This window comes from Pleurodeles waltl, chromosome 2_2 (assembly GCF_031143425.1).
Source record: "Pleurodeles waltl isolate 20211129_DDA chromosome 2_2, aPleWal1.hap1.20221129, whole genome shotgun sequence".
In the NCBI taxonomy this organism is placed as follows: domain Eukaryota; kingdom Metazoa; phylum Chordata; class Amphibia; order Caudata; family Salamandridae; genus Pleurodeles; species Pleurodeles waltl.
The window spans coordinates 1,072,752,164-1,072,772,668 of NC_090439.1; the positions used below are offsets into that span (position 1 = coordinate 1,072,752,164).

Below are 20,505 nucleotides of genomic sequence, written 5' to 3' on the forward strand. Positions count from 1 at the left end.
TGTAAGCAAAGACTTGATTGTGATGTATGTCTTTTGTTTACAGTTCAGATTTTTTTTCAGTTTACCTTAAGAAGGGGTTGTGGGCCAAAGTGCCTCTTGCTTCGAGGGTCAGCTTCTGCAGACACAAAGCCCAGGTCTTAAAGTTATTAGTATGGACTAGAGCTTAGTTTGTATTAATTTGGTCAGCTTCATCCTCTCTTTACCTAAGCTGTATGTTAAAACATCTTTGAATGTTCTGTATGGAATAGAGTGATATCTTTAAAAGTTATAGATCTAGAATTTCCCTAGCATTATTACTGAGGTAAGAATGATGATACCCAGTTTGCTGGCTGATTGTAAGTCTGAATGCTTCTGGCACCATTATTCTGTTTATAAAAGCTGATGCTGTAAAAATGTTTCTCATGTTGTGAAACAAACATAGGGTTATTCCACCAGAGATTTTACTCGGTTGACTGTCCCAGTCTAAACATGCCAGACTTTATCTCAAGCTCCATGATGGGTCAAACTCTGTTGCAGATCACACTAAAGTTCTCCATAAACCACTTTTACTGGGTAGTCCTTTATTATGGACAAGAGTGTTTCAGTTGCTCTTTGAAGCTCCAACCCAGTTTGTGTTCTACTGCAGCAATTAGAACAGCCAAGCCTAAGAAGCCCAACAAAGTCTCCAACTCTAATTTGGAATTGCATCAGCACTGCCCTAATATGTGTGTGGGTCCAAGTCTCTGAGCATGAGCTGTTCATTTGTTAGTAGTCACAGGGCACTCTTCTGCAGTCTCCAGTACTTTCTTAATGTATTTGAGTGACTTGGAGAAAAATGGTGAATAACGCTACCTCTGGTTCAAACATACTAAAACACGCTAAGAGAACCTGGTCAGTTCCAGTACCCTGGGCGCCAGGTGACACTAACTAGACTATTAAGCTCTTTTGTTGTATTCTATCTTTGCATGAAGCTTGGTGCACAGTGATATTTTGTTTGATCTAGTGGGATAGAGTGGAGCCCTGGACCCTTGCCTGCTGATCTTGACTGTTGTCTTGCAACTAGTCTTGACTGGACTCTCAAAATAAATCCCCAATATCCATTGTCTCTGATTGGTGTTCCAAGCTTTGAAACCTGAAGCTCTGACCTAGTCTGTTCTATCTCCTTCAGGCATCCTTGCTAAAGCTCTTGGTTAGGTGGCCCTTTGTCTGCCCTGTTCTGCTCATATGATGCTACTCTAGAATGAAGGGGTGTGCAGAAAGGTTAGGATTAGAGCAACAGTCACAAGCATGGTTAGACAGACATTCTATGGGCTTTATCATTGAAAGCATTGTAGACATAAACATCTGGACATCTGTGCTAACCATTTGTTACACATACAGTTTACAAAGTGTTGTCAGTTGTCTTTCCAAGATTTGTGACTCATTATATTCTTCATCTTTCAGTTCTACTCTTTCCATTGAATAATATTTTTTTTAAAACTGTTTGCGCTGTTTTCCCATTATAAAGGCAATTTCACCCCCTTTATTCTCTCTCCTACACTGTAAGATGCAACAGTGTGGGGATAAGTAGTACTTGAAGCAAGGATTAATCCTGCATTCTGCGAACAGTGCATGGGTCTGCTTATCTGCATCCTTTCACTACCCTCACTTGCCTTAGCTTGGACTCTGGGTTGATTGTTGTGCTGTGGGAGAGTCCAAACTCCATGTGCAGAGAGGATGTTTCTCAAAATCAACAATATTGTGTTGTAGCTTTTGTGAAGCTACAAATTAAGATCCTAGAGACTACAAATTAAGAAACTAGAATCTAGCAATGCTGGTCGTACACAATCCATCCTACAGTTCAGAACCAAGGTCAAGCTAACAGTCTTCAAGGAATATCTTCCATACCATTGATAAGGAGCATCCCAGCTCCCAGTACATATGTTCCTAACATGGAGACTTAAATTGTCTCCCAATGCCGATCAGTGTGCAGCAATTTGTTGATCCACAGCTATCTTTGCATTTTAAATAGTAACGAGTTAATGAGTGATTTGATTTGAAGCAGCGTACGACCATCAGATAGTGCTTTATGAAAATTGTAAATAAATACATGTGTGAAACTAGATTTTTCAAATGTTCTGCATAGGTATATGCTACATACGTTATCATATCCTATATATGAAACCATCTATGGTCTGCAAAGGAGTCCACCATCTAGGCATGCATCTTTTTCATCACATGCAAAGGTTCTTTTTGTGTTTTGACTGCAGGATGTGAAATGCACTACAGTGGCTTTCTTACTGCTCCGCATCCCTACCTTAAAAATTAAAACTGTGTCAAGAAAGGAAATATTTGAAGCAAACTTAAAAAGTGAATGTGATCTGTGGCACCTGATGGTAAAAGAGATGGTGGCTGGCAGGAAAATGGCTGATGACTACAAGGTCAGTATTTTCATTACTTCATTACTTCATTACTTACTGGACTGTAGTCTGGTCCACCATCACCTATAATAATATAAGAACGCCCCATGTGTTTAAAATGCTCCTGCAGCAGTGAAAATATTATGAATAAATCTTTGTGCTGCTCTTTGCAGCTAGTGCAAGCTATATTGCATACTTGAAGATTAATTAATAATGAACAGCAAATCGAGACATACTCAGTACTGTGTATTGGTAAACAGTATTCTGTTCTGTTTTATTCCATGCTTGTCTCTATAACTATACCAATATTTACTAAAATGTAAAGGAACATTTTATTTGCTTGCTATATGAATCGTAATGTTGGACTTGCCTATTGCAATCAGGGCACTGCATATTTTTATACATTTTTAAGAACTTATCTTCAGATTTTATCAGAGGAAGCCTGTGTGGCTAGGTTCTGAAATAATTATATTGCTTGGAATTGGGATTCTAAAAGAATTTGATTACTCTGAGTTATGCATTTGACTGAGATTGCCATTGTATGACTGGACTGGGTCGGCAATCTGTTTAGGATTTTTTGAGTCATTTCTCAGCCCTTGTCTTCCTTGAATATCTAATTTGTGTCCTAGTTATGCTGGGGAAAAATAAACGTTAAAAAATAGCAAGAGGTTCCAACGTGGATTGAGATTTAGGTATTCGTGAATCTTTCAAGCTGTTTTTGAGTTTTACCATCAGCATAATGAAATCTCTATAGGATTATGGTTAGAATATTATGCCTGTTTGCCATTGGCACAGATTTGAGTATGAATCCCAGTAATGGTCAGTGCCTGTTTCATTTCTGTACCTCTCATTTATCAAGGAAAGTTGATATTGTAGGAATTTGCCTTTCATTAATGCACACCCTGTTTTATTCAGCTATTGCTGGATCCTATATTTTGCTGACTGTAGGGTTCTTTGCACTTTCCCCCCACTAATCGGTGATAAAATGCCCATGCTTCCCCTCTTATCATGGTGAAATTGGCATACCCAAGCTTGCCATCTTTAACTTTCCTGTAAGGCTCTAGTGTAAGGCCCAGGGGTCTATAAGTTGAATATTAATAGTGGACTGCAGGACCCATTGTGCCACCCACAACAGTGCATACATGAATGCAGGCCTTCCATGTGTAGTCTGTCTGTTGCAATTGAAAACTACAAAGTCAGCCTGTCAAAATAATCCCTTTTGACAAGTCAGAACCTTCCTTCAGAATATTTTAAGTCTCTCCTTTGTAGGAGTTTACTGCATATAAGGCAGGGTGGACGGTACTTAAATGTAGGGCATGGATATAATGTTAAACATGTCCTTACAGCAAAAAAAGCCCAAAAGCTATTTTGAGTGTAGCAAGGCTGGCTGTTCCATTGATAAACACTGGGTTACATTATTACATTTAATAATGCTAATTTTGGGTACGAAATGCCTCGAATAGTATTTATTTTAAATATATTTTATTTGTATTTTACCAATAACATACAGCTGCGCCATACGGTATCACATGGATAAGGAGACAGGTGAGCACTGGCGGTACTCATGAACAACAGAAGACAGCATTGCAACGTTTTAAAGCCCATTTCCTCCCTCAACCAGTCTTGGACTCAACATTTGGATTTACAGCAGTATACCTTACTCCTCGTCTTAGTAATAAGACGTCTCTGTGTCTCAATGTTTTACATCCCCGCCACCTCCCCTACAGATACCCCTGGGTCTTCATCCTCACTTTCTTAAGAGGTTAGGGTTGAGTCTGGATCCGAAAAGACATATTTCCTTCCAGTCAACTATGCCCTCAGATGCTTTGTCATCATGCCGATTTATTTTCATATGCATCTCTTCTGCTACAGCCCATTCCAAAACATCTGCTCTCCAGCGGGCATTGTCAGGGCCCTTGCAGCAACCCTCTGCTTAGCTAACACCAATGATAAATGTAGAAACTTATACTCCATCTTTCTACCCTTTGGACAAGGACTGCTGCCAAGGAGGCAACTCTAGGGTGCCTGAGCAAACTTCAGTCCCACCACCCGCTGTATTTCAGTGATCACTTGCGCCCAGTAGTCCCATACAGTCCTACAGTGCAAAGCCAGATCTAGGAAATCCACCGTCCCACTTCCACACGTGGGACAAGTATCAGAATGGCCAGTAGAGATCATCTGCAACCCTCTAGGGGTAAAATAAGTCCTATGAAGGAAATTATAATGCACTAATTTGAAATGGGCATTATAAGATACAATATGCGTAAGAGCATTTACTCAAGCCCAGTCACCTTTTGATAATGGGGTAGAGGAGTCCTGGTCCCAAGCCACTCGGGCCTGCGGTGGTGGACCAGCACCATCTGAGCGCATGGCTTTATACAGTAAGATCAGGTGACTGCCTGTGCCACAGGTAAAGAGGACCCCCAGTGTATGTGTTGCTTTTGGCGAAGCAGGAAAAGTTAACAACGTCTCATGTGCCACGATTGCCAGTCCTGTATATTGCAGGAATTGGCCCCGACCCAGGGAAAAGTTATCCCGAGCTTCCTCGAAGGAGAGGAACCCTTCATTTTGGTATAAGTCACCCAGCAGCTTACAGCCCCCATTGCGCCATTGCTGAAAGGACATATTGTTCATCATGTGACAGACTGGTTTCAGAATCCACACCGGAAGTTCACAGATATTCTACAGTGTCTAAGCAAAACCTTAGACATTGTAAGTGCAGGCTAGCCATAAGAGTATATGATCTGGGAGTCTGTCAAACACGAACTCCACAGCACCATAATGGCTACACTGAAAACTGGGAGGTTTGGTATCAAACTTCTCAGCACAATAAATGCACACTGATGACAGTGTGCAATTTATTGTAACATACACCCAGAAGGCATCTTAGAGATGCCCCCTGAAAACATACCTGACTTCCAGTGTAGGCTGACTAGTTTCTGCCAGCCTGCCACACACCAGACATGTTGCTGGCCACATGGGGAAGAGTGCCTTTGTCACTCTGTGGCCAGGAACAAAGCCTGTACTGGGTGGAGGTGCTTCTCACTTCCCCCTGCAGGAACTGTAACACCTGAAGGTGAGCCTCAAAGGCTCACCCCCTTTGCTACAGCGCCACAGGGCATCCCAGCTGATGGAGATGCCCGCCCCTCCGGCCACTGCCCCACTTTTGGCGGCAAGGCTGGAGGAGATAATTAGGAAAACAAGGAGGAGTCACCCACCAGTCAGGACAGCCCTTAAGGTGTCCTGAGCTGAGGTGACCCTTACTTTTAGAAATCCTCCATCTTGTGAATGGAGGATTCCCCCAATAGGATTAGGGATGTGCCTGCTTGTGTGTCCCCCTCCCCACTGGGAGGAGGCACAAAGAGGGTGTAGCCACCCTCAGGGCTATTAGCCATTGGCTACTATTCTCCCAGACCTAAACACATCCCTAAATTGAGTATTTAGGGGCTCTCAGAACCGAGGAAGATAGATTCCTGCAACCTGAAGATGAAGTACTGCTGACCTGAAGCCCTGCAGAGAAGACGGAGACACCAACTGCTTTGGCCCCAGCCCTACCGGCCTGTCTCCCCACTTCAAGAAAAACTGCAACAGCGATGCATCCCACAGGGTCCAGCGACCTCTGAAGCCCCAGAGGACTACCCTGCATCTAAAAGAACCAAGAAGCTCCCGAGAACAGCGGCCCTTTTCAACAAACCTGCAACTTTGCAACAAAGAAACAACTTTTAAAGACCACACATTTCCCGTTTGGAAGCGCGAGACTTTCCACTCTGCACCCGACGCCCCCGCTCGACCTGCGGAAAACTAACAGTGACTGCGAGCCCATGAGTAGCCAGAGTTGACCCCCCTGAGCCCCCACAGCAACGCCTGCAGAGGAAATCCAGAGGCTCCCCCTGACCGCGACTGCCTGCTTCAAGGAACCCGACGCCTGGGAAACACACTGCACCCGCAGCCCCCAGGACCTGAAGGAACCGAACTCCAGTGCAGGAGCGACCTCCAGGCGACCCTCTGTCTAGCCCAGGTGGTGGCTACCCCGAGGAGCCCCCCCTGTGCCTGCCTGCATCGTTGGAGAGACCCCGTGTCTCCCCATTGATTCCTATTGCAAACCCGAAAATAAACTAAGAAAATATATTTTTCGATATAAAATCCTGTTGGCCTGGAATTTGTATTTGAGTGTGTGTTCCTCATTTATTGCCTTTGTGTGTACAACAAATGCTTAACACTACCCTCTGATAAGCCTACTGCTCGACCACACTACCACAAAATAGAGCATTAGGATTATCTCTTTTTGCCACTATCTTACCTCTAAGGGGAACCCTTGGACTCTGTGCACACTATTTCTTACTTTGAAATAGTATATACAGAGCCAACTTCCTACAGGTTTTGTGTATGTTGTTCTAGTTATCACAGCTGGGTACGGACATTGGGTGGAGCGGGTGGGACGGCAATGACTCCTGAAAACAACACTTAGATGAGGCGTAGTGACTACAAAATACTTACCTGGAGTATCCAGGGACTGAGCACCTATGTAAAGAGATACAGAGTTCCGCCTCCACTAGGTCCACAGAATGGGAAGCATCAAAGGCAGTTATGAGGGGTACATGTATGGGCCTTCAATGCAGTGTACAAAGACGGTTGCAAACTACATTCAGAAAGAGGAGGTAGCCCTTCTGGCACTGCAGAGCGTTACATTGGCTATCCCGGATACTCAGGAGCAGAAGGTTCAAAGTCATAGAAGGTTAGATGAATTCTGGATTTGGTTAGACAAATATACTTTGCAAACATATTGTCAAAGTCTCCATAGGGAAGGGGACAAGTCTGGCAGACTGTTATCCTGGATATTGCATAGAGAGCAATCCCTACCGCCCATTAATTGCCTGATCAACCTAGACGGAGTTAAAATCATGTCCAGGGTGGGTATAATGCACACCGTACAACAGCATTTACAAAGGGTCTATACTGTGGACCCAAGAGTCACCATGCATGGATATGTCCTTTTTCTGACGGCTGCCGGACTGCAGAGATTAACTTCAGCCTTTGCTGAGCATTTAGATGACCAGTGATCCTGGAGGAGATTCGGGAGGCCCTGCAGGCCCTCCCACGCTCTAAGACGCCGGGAGGGGACGGCTTCCCACCTGAATATTATCAGGTCTTTTCTGAGACATTGGCACCACAACTATTGGAAGTCTTGCAAGAGGCGTACAAGCTGGGCAGGTTGTCTTAGTCAATGAGGGAAGGGGAACAAAGTATGCTTAATAAACCAGGCGGAGATATAACTAATCTGTTAGCCTACAGACCCCTCACAATGATTAACTCTGGGGAAAAAAAAATCCTTTGCAAGGCCCTTGCCATGTGCCTCGCAGAACATATGCCCTCACTGGTTCTGGCCTCCATCCCCCCCGAACAACTCCTTGCTGCGGGACTCCGTTGGGAGAACTTGCATTTTCGCTATTTGGGGATTAGAATCGCACGTACACTTATGCCACCCTAGGGACCCCTCACTCAGCACATTCACACTGCCTCACAGCTTGTTTGTGCTGGTGGGGAGAAAATGACTAAGTCGACATGGCACTCCCCTCAGAGTGCCATGCCAACCTCACACTGCCTGTGGCATAGGTAGGTCACCCCTCTAGCAGGCCTTACAGCCTGTGTTTCTTAAAATAAACTAAGAAAATATATTTTTCTATATAAAAACCTGTTGGCCTGGAGTAAGTCTTTGAGCATGTGTTCCTCATTTATTGCCTGTGTGTGTACAACAAATGCTTAACACTACCCTCTGATAAGCCTACTGCTCGGACACAATACCACAAAATAGAGCATTAGAATTATCTAATTTTGCCTGCAGTGGTGGCTTTCAAATCCTGATTGGGTCAACAGCAGATCCCTCTCCCTTCCCCAACCAGATCTCTCTATAGTGACAGATGCGTCACTTCTGGGGTGGGGTGGCCACATGGGAGAGGCAGAGATCAGAGGCCTCTGGTCTCCGGCGGAGTCGGGACTCCACATAATTATGCTGGAGCTCTGGGCGATCAGGCTTGCGTTGAAAGCATTCCTTCCCCCTCTCAAAGGGAAAGTGGTGCAGGTTTTCATGGACAACACTACTACCATGTGGTACTCCATTAAACAAGGTGGGGTAGGGTCCTGGACCCTTTGTCAGGAGGCACTACGCCTCTGGACATGGCTGGAACATCATGGCATTACCCTGATGGTTCAACATCTGGTGGGCTCTCAACGCCAGAGCAGATGAACTCAGCCACTGACGCACTGCCTATTTCGAATGGCGTCTCCATCCGGAGGTGGTTCAAGGTCTCTTTCTCAAGTGAGGAGAGCCTTGATTAGATCTGTTCGCCTCCGCAGAGAACGTGCAATGTCAGCTATTTTGTGCGTTGTAGTTTCCAAGGCGGCACTCGCTCGCAGACGCTTTTCGTCTCGAGTGGAGCTCCGGCCTCCTTTACGCCTCCCTGCCTATCCCTCTTCTGCCCAGAGTTCTCGAGAAAATCAAGCACGACCGGGCCCAAGTTATCTTGGTGGCTCCGGACTGGGCTCGACGAGTGTGGTATCAAGAGCTATTGAGCATGTCCATCGATCCTCCACTCAGACTGCCTCTTCGGGCGGATCTTCTGTCGCAGCAGCAGGGGACGGTTCTCCACCCGAACCTGTCCGGCCTCCGCCTTCATGCATGGAGATTGAGCAGCAACAGTTGACGGCATTTGCTCTTCCACCCGAAGTCTGTAATGTTATCTTGGCAGCCAGGCGTCCATCGACTAAACCTGTATACGCCTGCAGAATAACTTTGTGGCATGGTGTACCAACAAATCTGTTGACCCCCTTTCTTCCCCTCTTTCAGAGGTTTTTCTGTTCATTATTTCTTTAGCCCAGCAGGGCTTTGCATTGGGCACCCTTAAAGGGTATTTGTCTCCCATTTCCGCCTTTCTTAGGCTTCCTGATCAGCCCTCACTCTTTAAATCTCCTATTGTGAGTAGGTTATTAAAAGGGCTCACCCACTTATTTCCTCCCACTCCCTTCATCATGCCTCAGTGGTATCTTAATCTTGTACTTACTTATTTGATGTGTACCCCCTTTGAGCCAAGGCATAATTGTCCCTTGCGGCTCCTCACATTCAAAACTGTCTTTCTCATCGCTATCACCTCCGCTCGCAGTGTGAGTGAGCTTCAGGCCCTTTCTTCAAAGCCTCCATACTTGTCTGTACACCCTGACAAAGTGGTGTTACGCACTAGAGCTTCCTACCTTCCTAAGGTGGTTACACCATTTCATGTAGGCCAGTCCATCACTTTGCCTACCTTCTACGCACCCCCACATCCTTCCCATAAAGAGGAGAGACTCCACCTTCTGGACCCTTCGGTAAAGAAATATCTGGTAGTGACATATTCTAGTTGCAGATTCCTTACCTTAGAATTTGCCCCCAGGCGTCAGACTGGATCCGGAGATTTTTCTGCGAGCAATACCCTTGCGCGTCGCTAGGTGGTGTCGGTTGACTCCACAGGCATCGTGGTCGCCGTGATGACGTTTGGAGTAGTACATAGATGCCGCCCTCACGCAGTGACATCAGTTTCTTTTAACGCCAGACTTTCCACGCCAGAACGCGGAGCCGCTAAGAACACTGAGATTGGTGCGCCAGAGCTAAGGACCTGAAAGAGGGTACCCCTGTCCCTAGAAATCAGTTCGCAAGCAGGGAGGATGGGTGGGCGGTAAGGAATCTACAACTAGAATATGTCTCTACCAGATATTTTGTTACCGAAGGTAAGTTACTTGTACATCTGGTCGGTTTGCTAAAAGGAATGCTTTGACGGGAGAAGATTCAAAATGTGCACAGCAAAGCTTCTACCAGTAATCCTGGGCTAACTCCTACTCACCATCAAGTTCCTCTGACATTGAAATCATTCTGGACTTGCTTCCTAATCACTGAAACTGAATTATATCACCAGCATGACAGCAAGGCTTCTCTTGTGTGAACCGGAAACACAATAACAGTGTTTTCCTTGGGCGTGATCTCCCATTATTATGGAAGATGCTAAGATGTCCAACTCTGTAAAACTCTGGTTATTGGTGCATAAGCATTCGTTGTAAAGAATGTTCAAGAGGGCATTTTTTTACATGAAGGGCAAGGCTTAGTTGCTTACGGAAGCCGATGAGGTGGTCTGAAGACTAGTGAGGCATTAAGACTTCCTATTGTCTTGCGTTCATGGACCTGACTCCATCTCCTGCATGACTTCCAGTCTGGCTTCAGATCATGCAGCAGCAGTGTCTTTACTTATTGCAGATAATGCTTTTTTGATGAAAGATGAAGATGCCCTCTGCCTCCTGATATTGCTGGACCTCTTTGCTTTCTTTGGCAGGTGACCATCCCACCTCCAATGCACCATAGAGCTTCCAGTGGGATTTACCAGCAATATCTTTCACTTGTTCTCCTCCCACCTTTCCAGCCGACACCAATTTGTTTTCATGGGCACCTCTAGAACATAAAAGACAATCACATTTGAAGTCCCCAAGAGTTCCATTTTTTTTTGTAATTTTTTTTTTAAGTAGCTACACTTAGAGTTTGAAGATGACGTTAAACATTTTTTTTAATTTCCTTTGTACAGTAGTAACTTTATATAGCATTGGAGTGCCATTAGAATCCTTTTCACATTACAAAATCGCCTCAATTTTCTATTCTCAAGGATCTCCTGTGTACATCAGCAATGTAAACAGTAACAGAAACATGTAAACTTCCTAAGCTTATTCCAGTTCCCAGTTATTTCGGTTGTGGTAATGGGTCCAAAGAGGTAACAAGAATAGTGTATTACTACTTCATGTGGGTGTGGGAAATGTCCCCCCTCTGTCCGTTCCGTGGCTTTGCGGCCTGTGCAGTGCCCATCACCTCAATTCCAATCAGCCGCCACCATCCTCATGTTCCAGGTTGCTCATGGCTCCTCTGTCCCCAGTTTCAAAGCTAGTTACTACCTCCTGTCACAGATCTGCCAGTGGGTTTCTGCAGCTCCCTCTATAGACTTTTAAGTGCAGTGCAACCTCCTCCACCCCTGCCCACACCACTACCTCCAAATCCCATCTGCTGTATTGTGGCCCTCTGCAGATTTCCAATGCTTTGCTATGTCCCTATGAGTCACCCACAGCACTAGGTCTAGAAATATATTGCCCACATTTAGAGCCTACTGTCAGGCAGACAGATCTCTGCCATCTTTCCGGGTCAGGTTACATTCCAGATCGGTTGCCACCATTTTCCAAAAGAGGACAATCAGTGGGCAACTTCACACACATTGTCGCCAAAGTCCTCATCAGGATGGCATCCTGCGGCAGTCCATCGTTTATAGTACAGTTCACCTGGTGTGGCGTATGGTAGTTAGAGCAGGGATAGTGGAAGTATGTAAACTGAAAATTGGTTTTTCTCAATACTCGCTGCTCGCCATCTTCTGGAAGAACCTTAAGACGTGGCTCTTCGAATGAGGCTCAGTCCGTCCCACCAGCGCCTTGAGACCCTCACTCGTGAGTAGTTGCTCTCTATAAAAACTGATTGATTGATACCTTTTTGGTGTATTGCAAAGTCTGTTCTCACTCTTTATCTACAAATTGTTTCCCCCACAATCAACTCCCATCTGGCCTTGGCGTCAGGGAACCCATTCCCATTCATGGCCATCATCGTGCGGTACAGCCATGACTCGAAGTGTTGGCCACTTTCAAATGTCAAAATTCTTTGAAGTAAGTCATGGGCAGGAGGTTCTCTATCTGGGTTCTCGTAGTGCCTTAGTGAGCACTCAGTACACCAGCAAATTGTGTGCCTTGTAGTTGACAGTCCTCTACTGAGGCATCTAACACCTGAGAGTTCCCTCTTCATAGCAGTGCCCCAATGTTGTCAAGTCTGCCTCTGACCAGACCCCCATTCGGCGTGCTATGAGGTAGCGTCTCCTCCCCAAACTCCCCCGCCATGAGAAGCCCGACCAGTGGTATTGCCAGGTCATACAACAGTCTCTCTGCCCCCCCGACCTTATTCCCCCCTCCTGGCACTTATTCTCCCCTCTCCAGCATTACAGCGCCATTGCAAGTAGCTTCAGCTTTCTCTTAAGCCGTACCTCTGTTCCCAAGAGTAGTACAATAAGGGCTCCTCCCCTCCAGTTCCCTCCATAGGGTAGCTCTGCTAAGAACTGCAACAGGATCTCGGGGAAATAGGTTATCGATTGACCAGACCGCAGGAGACACCGCAGCCAGCAGCAGTGCAGCAGGGTCAGTTCCACAGAGCTGGAGGTGTAAGGGAGATTGAGACAGAGGAGCATCCTGGCCAGGAGTTCCGAAGTACACGGGGGGGCCACCTCTCTGCTCAGTGTTGTACAGTTTGCTATCCACTGAGTCAGCCTTTGTAGTTGGCCCGCCAAATAGTAGGACTCAAAATCAGGGCTGGCCATGCCGCCATCCGTTATGGGTCTTTGAAGTGCTGTCGACCCGAGGCCCATACGAAGCCTGTGATCAAGGAGTTCAACTCTTTAAAGAACGCTCTAGGGATCCGCAGTTGAAGAGTGACAAAGAAGTAGGAGGTGTGACGTGGTTCCCACTGCAAAGTGCCAATGCCATGGTGGGGGGAATCACCCTGCCGGCTGCCGTAGGAAATAAACTAGATTTTTGCTGGTTCAGAGTCCAGAGAGCGAGCCTTAAAGGCTTCACACTCCATTAACTGCGAGGTCGTGGATCCCTCATTCTCAAAATAAGACGCTATGGCAGAGCCAATGGAATCATGGAAGACATGGTCTTCCAAAAATTCAGGTCTTTATTTCCACTTGGGTATGGGAGGTCAGGTCTGGTCCATCTAAGGCCCATGAGTAGGAGGTTATGGTCTGATATAGTTCTGGTAAGATATTCGGTCAATTGTATTCACTCATGTACATCTATGCGTGTAAGTCATGTAGTGGCGAGGAGAAATCTTTCTCTCAGGTGGTGGGCCCTCCATGAATCAATAAGTTCCCATTCCCGATGTCACACTGAAAAAGCTCTGCCACTTCAGTTTACTGGTGATTCTCGCAGTGGGGGTGTGAGATCTGTCTAATGCAGTGTTCAAGATACAGTTGAAGTCCCCTCCCAGGATAACCAACCCCGCTAAGTGACTTGATAGGGTAGTCGGGAACCCTGATTGATCAGTATTGGGGCTGTAATTACTTCCCATTGTGACTTCCCGCCCATCCAGCCTCCCAGTGATTATTACATAATGGCACATTGGGTCAATGATGGATCTAGAGTGCTGGAATGGGACCCCGGGTTTAATACATATGAGGGCTCCCCTTGCATATGCCGAGTAAGTTGTGTGATAAAGTTGACCTCTCCACCTGCATGTCATAGCTAGTCCCTCTTTAGCGTCCGGGGGTCTCTCAAAGGAGGGGAATCTGGATCCCCCACTTAGTGAGATGTGAGAAGAGTTCATGGCATTTGGTCATCAAATTAATCCCTCTAATATTCCATGTTAGTATTCCAAGGTGTTAATCTTTGAGAGTGAGGTGTGTGATGTGCGGGTAGCTGCAACAGGCTCATAGCATAAAAATTCTCCTTTCAACTAAAACATAAACATCCCAACTCCCATTCCTCAGGACAATTGGTACATCCCTACTCATCCAAACTTGTCAAAAAACCACCAATCATGTATTCTTGTGCCTTTCTAATGCTTGGGCAGTTCGTGGAGGAGGGGTGACAGTCTGGCTAGCACCCCACGCTGCTCCCGCAGCCTCGCTCATACAGCTGGTGATCTAGTTTTCCAATATTGATAAGCCCAGTGGTAGCCCAGTAAATCGTGGTGTCCATCCGTAATAAGCCCTGATGCTCCATTATTACAAGCCACTCCGCATATCTCCAATGATGGGGGTCGGTGCTTAAGGGTTAATAAAAGTTTGTCTGCCACCTGTGGTGTGATGATAGGCAAGTATTCAGTCAAAGTCTTGGATCCTGAGTCAGTCATGGCTGTCTGAGTCCCAGGTCGGTCCGGGTCCGGCGAGGGCATGGGGCTGATGTTGTCTCTGTCTATGGATTCCAGTGCCTGTCTCTGCTCCCTTTGCACTTCGGCATCAGATGGGGAGCTCTGTCTTAGCAGTTTGGTTGGTCTTCTCCTGCTGGGCCGTGGTGAGTTCCATCTGTCTGGCCATTCGGACCAGCCTGCCGAGGGGCTTCCAACCAGCCCTACAGTTCCTGCGGGGTTTGAAAGAATTGTACTTACTGTGGCGTGACCACCCGTAGTTTGGCTGGGAACAGCATCGCGTATTGCAGGCCTTGGACCCAGAGCTGCTGCTTGGCTTTCACAAATTATGCTTGTTGCTTTTAAATTTCCTTTGTAAAGTCACAGAAGATCATAACTTTGCTATTGGCTACTTGGATGCTTCCTTTGTATCTGGCTTGCAACAAGATGTGGTCCTGATCTTCATAATACAGCAGCCTAGCAATCACTGGTCTCGGGAGGTCCCAGGTGGATGTGGGCTGGACGGCACTCAATGGGTCATTTCAAAGCCATAGAAGGAGGATAGTCCTACAGGTGCTACTTGTCTCCCATAGCGAGTTCTCCAAGAATGCTACCATCTATATACCTTCAGTGCCCTCTGGAAGCCCAATTAACTCGAATATTTTTTCAGCAGGATCTGTTTTTGCTGTCCTCTGCTTTAGTTTCGAGTGTGTGGTTTGGTTTCCAGGGTAGTGAGGCACTCCTGCTTCCTCAACAGGTTTCAGGGGGTATCGGCCACTAGTCACTCCGCCATTGTGACCCTTTCGGCTAGTCTACTGTGGTAATCCTTCAGGAGGCTTAGATCGGCCTCCAATGTGTGTATTTTAGTTTTGAGAGCTTCCCATGAGGCTGTGATGGTCTGGAGGATGTGGGTTCAGTGACCTGCTGCGGCAGCGAGCCCTCCCGCCCCATTCTTTCCTCCTTATCCAGTGACGTGATATCAAGGGACCTGGTGTCCCGGTCCCTCTTCTTGTAGGCCTTCTCCATCAGTGCCGCCCTTGGGTTTGGTGATGGAGCCAATGTTTGTGGCTGCCCCAGGTGGGCCTCCCTTATTTGTCTTATGTCTGGGCAAGCAGCACGACGCAGTAAGATCGTGTGGCACTCCTCAAGCTGTTCCAGGGATTCTAAAGAAATTCCACAGCCTCACAGTCTGTGATGACACCTAGGCAGACCCACAGGGGATTGCAAAACATAGGAAGAATTGGCATAGCCTCCCAGGCATCCAGCGCTCCACGCTGATAAGGGCCTTAACTGGATGTACTTCCCAGGGGAGGGTAGGTTCCTCATGTATGGGAGAAATAAGGCCGAGGTCCCCTCCCCACTAGCACTGCGCCCGCCCCACCTTAAGACCTCTGTCCGAAGGCCCGCTGCGCAGGCCAGAGTCCAATGCACCTCTTTCAGCTCTCTGGTTGGGCTGGCCCCGTTCCCCTGCTCCTCTTCTCTGTAAATGCCAGGTGAGTGGGCAAGGGGGTTTTGCCTGCTGCCTGGTCACTCACCTCGAGTGTCCTCCTCAAGGGTGATTCTACAGTTCCCTATACTGGTTCCAGCCCCACCGGGGCCACCTCACAGTTCTCTAGGAAAATGTCTCTGCTCGGTGGCAATAGTATGGTCACACCGTTCTCACGCCGAGGCACCAAGGGCACCTCCGGGCAGGGCCTGTAATCGCCAGGGTGCTCCCCTCAAGCTCTGTCCTCCAGCAAGCAGGTGCCTGGAGCCTCTGTCCTCATGACCTCGGGCAACTCCAGTCCTGGTCACCGCCTTCCCGGGTTCACTTACGTTGCCACTGGTCACGTGGGCCCCTTCACTGGCTACCGCCTCCACAGGTCCAGCGGCCTGCAATGTGGTCAAGCACTCAGCCACTGGCAGGTGCCATGTTCAGTGTGCCGAGTTCCCCTGCATGGCCTCCTACCTCAGCATTCATTACGTTTCAGGCTCCCAAAGCAGCTTTGAACTTCAGTCTGGCACCAGCACATCCAGGAGTGTCTTCAAGGCTCCCTGGTGCTAGTAGAATGGGAGATAAATACAGATGGGGGAGTTGCGAGTGGGAGATCACAGAGCTATGTCTTGATGATTTGCCGTCTGGCCACTCCACCCCCCCCCCCTCCCAGATTTGTTGACATTTACAGTACGTTTTACACATTTTCAGTTGTTCATATAGACAATTTATTGATATACACTTTATTAATCTGTTAATACTAATTTTCTAAGCAGTCATGGACCCCCAGAGGAAGCTTAACAGACTCCCAGGGTTCCCAGACCACAGATTGGGAACCACTGGTGTAAGCCATTTCTCCCATATGAGTCCTAATTTGTGTGATGGGGCACCTCTTCTCGCACCAACAAGGATAATATTCTCCCTGCTCTGCCCCCTCTACATGTGCCAGGGCAAAACATTCCTTTCTGTTTAGGAGTCGAAGCTTATCCAGAATTTCTGCATGGACTTTGCACTCATTCTGCGTCTGATCCCGTGCCTGTGGGTTCGTCTGCGTATCTATCTCAAGGTGTGTGAGATCTTTCTCTGCTTACACTAGTTCTGCCATCAAGGACATCTGGACCACTGCATGTCCTATGCAGTGTCCCGGCACCACCACTTTAGGCGCATCCCACTCGATGTTGGTATTTTCCGCTGTTTAAGTATTGTTTAGAAAGTAATCACATAGGGAACGAGTGGGTCCCTAAACATGGGTTCATCTAGTAACTGAGGCTGGAGCCTCCAGATGGGATTTTGGGGACACGTTTCCCAAAATCCCATCAGAGTACGTGTGTCCCAGGGACTCCATGCTGTCAACTTGCCCCATAATCTCCTGAGTGCTCAAAATTGTGTCTAGCAGAACACGTAATTTGTGCAGTCCCAGATTGCGTTGTCTCCAGGGATCATTTAGCTCCATGATCCACCCATGCTCTAAAGTCTCTTGCAAGGCAAACTATCTGAGAGTCAGCTAAATGTGACACAAATATGTTAAGGTGTATTTTCACCACGCAGATGTAGGGCCCCAGCCCTCCCCATAGAAGCGGCACTGACTCCTCTGGGTTGAAAAGCATTGTGAGGATTGCTGGTATTTGGGGCATAAATCCTGCCATTCACCACTCTCAGGCCATCCAGCACCCCATTCTCCACTTCACTCTCTAGTATCTCCCCTCCCTGTCAATTCTGGATTCGGTTACCATCGAGAACTCCCATTCGCACCCACACTATGGCTCCCTTAGAGAACGAGGTCACGTAAATCTGACCCCCCCATCTGTTCTGCAAGCTTTTCATATGGTCACTTGTCAAATATGTTTCTTGAAGGAGTGCAATATCGGTGCCTCTGTGCTTCAGGTAAGTAACTGTTTTTGAACATTTGGTCACTGATCCCATACCCCTGACTATCCAGGTGATAATGGTGTACTTAGTCTTTTGGGCCTGCATCATAGTGTAGCTTCACGGTTACCATCTAGTGGCACCCTGCCCAACCATGGAGGATTCACCCACTCCCCTCTGCACCAGCCAACAACCTCTTCTCTAGTCCTCCCCCTCACAGTACCTTGAGCAGGAGGTGACCACAACCATTTTAGGCAAGCTTGGATGTAGTAACAGGCAGGCTTAGATGTAGAAACTCCCACCTCATACCTACACCACCCCAGACCAAGTTGACAACAGCTGTCTGACCTAACTCATATAACACAAACATGTGAAATAAATTCAAAACCTCAATACCAATTCTGAGGTCAGGGTTTCCTGATGGAGTTAGCATTTTCCAGGTCAGCCACAGTGCTGCTCCAGCAGCAGTCCCCCTGTAAGTGGAATAACTGAGCAATGTCTCTGCTTTTGAGACCCAGTGGGGCTAGCAAGCAGTAATTTCTGGGGTGTGGTGTTTCCCTTCAGCTATCCAATGTTCTGCTACTTGCTGCTGTTGCAAACTGCTACTCTTCAATAAGGTGAAAACCCTCGCTATATCAGAGGTCATCTGCTGCTTGTGGAGTGACTTTAGGTCTGCAGTGTAAGAATCCAGTGACACTGTCCGTGTCCGTTGAGCTAGACATTGTTGGCAGGCTCTACATCCATGGCTTCAGCTCTCTCCATGGCTGTCTGTATCTGTGGGCATGGTCTGGCTTCCTTTCGTGGGCCTCCTCTGCCTTTTTCTTCTAGGCAGTGGTGGCCTGGTTCATGGTTCAGTCTTGTTTCTGGCATTGTGCCACTCCCTGGCATTCTCCTCCACATGATCTTTAATCGGGCCAGGAACAAGAGAGCGTAATGGGCTCCCGCCTACTGAAGTTTTTTTTTGACCCTGCTAGACTGGCATAGTGTAATCTAGGAAGATTACAACTTTGGTTCTTTTGACTTTGATCAGGTAAACATGCATGCTCTCTATAGCATCAAGTCCCTATATCTGAAGTGCAAAAGGCATGCCACCACTGGGTGCGGGCACTTTATGCGGAGACTCCTGGGCAAAGAATTGGGAGAGCCCCTGCAGGGCCACAGCTCACTGTAGCCATTGTTCCAGGTAGGAGACCATGTATGCCTCATCTGCTGCCTCTGGAAGGCCAACAGTCCGAATATTATTGTGCTGGCTGGGCCTCTCCGCGTCCTCTGCATGTCTGTCCAGCTGTTCCATCTGTCCCACCAGGTGCTGGACTTGTTCTCTGAAGTCCTTTACCTGTGGGAGACTTGGCCTAGAGTGTCTGCATGCCGTTTAACTTTGTCAACTTCCTGTGGTCATCCTGGAGTTTGCTCAGGTCGATGACCTATCAATTTTGCCTGCCAGGGCAGCTCAGTGGTGTTGCCAGCCCCCAGCAACTGGTCCATTTTATCGCTGTGCCTGCAAGGCGCCTCATGAGGGCTGCTCCAGTGCCCCCCTGCTCAATGTCTCCTATTGTGGGGATGTTTCTCCAGGTTCTTGGTGTCTGGTCCCCAGTGTATTCCTCACGGAGTGAGATCCCTCCATTCAGGCAGGAATGTAGATAGTATTGGGAGGGATAAAGATACCTTCGGCCCTGTAGGCTTCCACTCTGTTTATCTTCCCCCTTCCGATGCCTCTGATCGCTGGGGTGGTTGCGCTGCCTGTGGTCAGACTCTGTTGGGGATTGGCATGACATCTGCCTCACATCCATTCTTAGCAGTCCCTCAGCCAGGCTACTCTCAGCCCAGCCCTCACCAGGGCCAGGCAGGGCCCACCCAGCGTGCCCAAGGCCTCTCCAGCCGTAGTATGTGGACAGCCAGCTAGATTACACAGGTTGACACCTTCAGTGCAGCAGTGCTTTCGTCCCTACTGTAGGAGGCTGGCCTGGTTTATAGTGGGTACCTTGTGGCACTTACACCCCGTGCCAGGTCCAGTTATCCCTTATTAGTAGAATAGAGGTGTTTCTAGCAGCTTAGGCTGATAGAAGGTAGCCATGGCAATGCAGCTTAGGCTGAACTAGGAGACATGCAAAGCTCCTACTATACCACTTATATCATACAGCACAATATCATAAGAAAACACAATACTCAGAGTTACTAAAAATAAAGGTACTTTATTTTTATGACAATATGCCACAAGTATCTCAGTGAGTACCCTCAGTAAGAAGGTAAGTAATATACACAAGTTATATGTACACAAACCCAAAACAGGTAAGTAGTAGTAAGAAAAGTAATACAAACTGTGTAGAATTACAATAGGATGCAATAGGTGAACATAGGTCTAGGGGCAACACAAACCATATACTCCAAAAGTGGAATTCGAATCACGAATGGACCACAGACCTATGGGAGCTTGTAGAGGGTCGCTGGGACTGTAAGAAAACAGGGTGCCCAAGATACCCCACCCCAAGACCCTGAAAAGTAGGAGTAAAGTACCCCTACTACCCCAATAGGACACAATAGTCATGATAGGGGGATTCTGCAAGAACCACAAACACCAGCAAAGCACTGAAGACGGATGCCTGGACCTGAGGACCTGCAAGGCAAGGGGACCAAGTCCAAGAGTCTCGATAGTGCCCGGGGGGGGGTAGGAGCCTAGGAAACCCCAGATGAAGGTGCAAGAAGGCTGCCTCTGGGTGGAAGAAGCCGAAGATTCTGCAGCAACGAAAAGAGCTAGGAACTTCTCCTTTGGATGGAAGATGTCCCACGGCAGAAATACCGCAAACAAGCCTTGCTAGCTGCAAGGGTCGAAGTGGAGGTATTTG

General features: G+C 47.5%; 1 protein-coding gene across 1 annotated transcript in view; it reads left to right on the plus strand.

Moving 5' to 3' along the window:
* DENND3 (DENN domain containing 3) overlaps window positions 1-20,505 on the plus strand; it is a 372,298-nt gene that overhangs the window by 209,074 nt on the left and 142,719 nt on the right. The window contains exon 15 of the mRNA XM_069220830.1: window positions 2,229-2,399. Within this exon, the coding sequence (XP_069076931.1) occupies window positions 2,229-2,399 (171 nt within the window). The remainder of the gene's footprint in view (window positions 1-2,228; window positions 2,400-20,505) is intronic.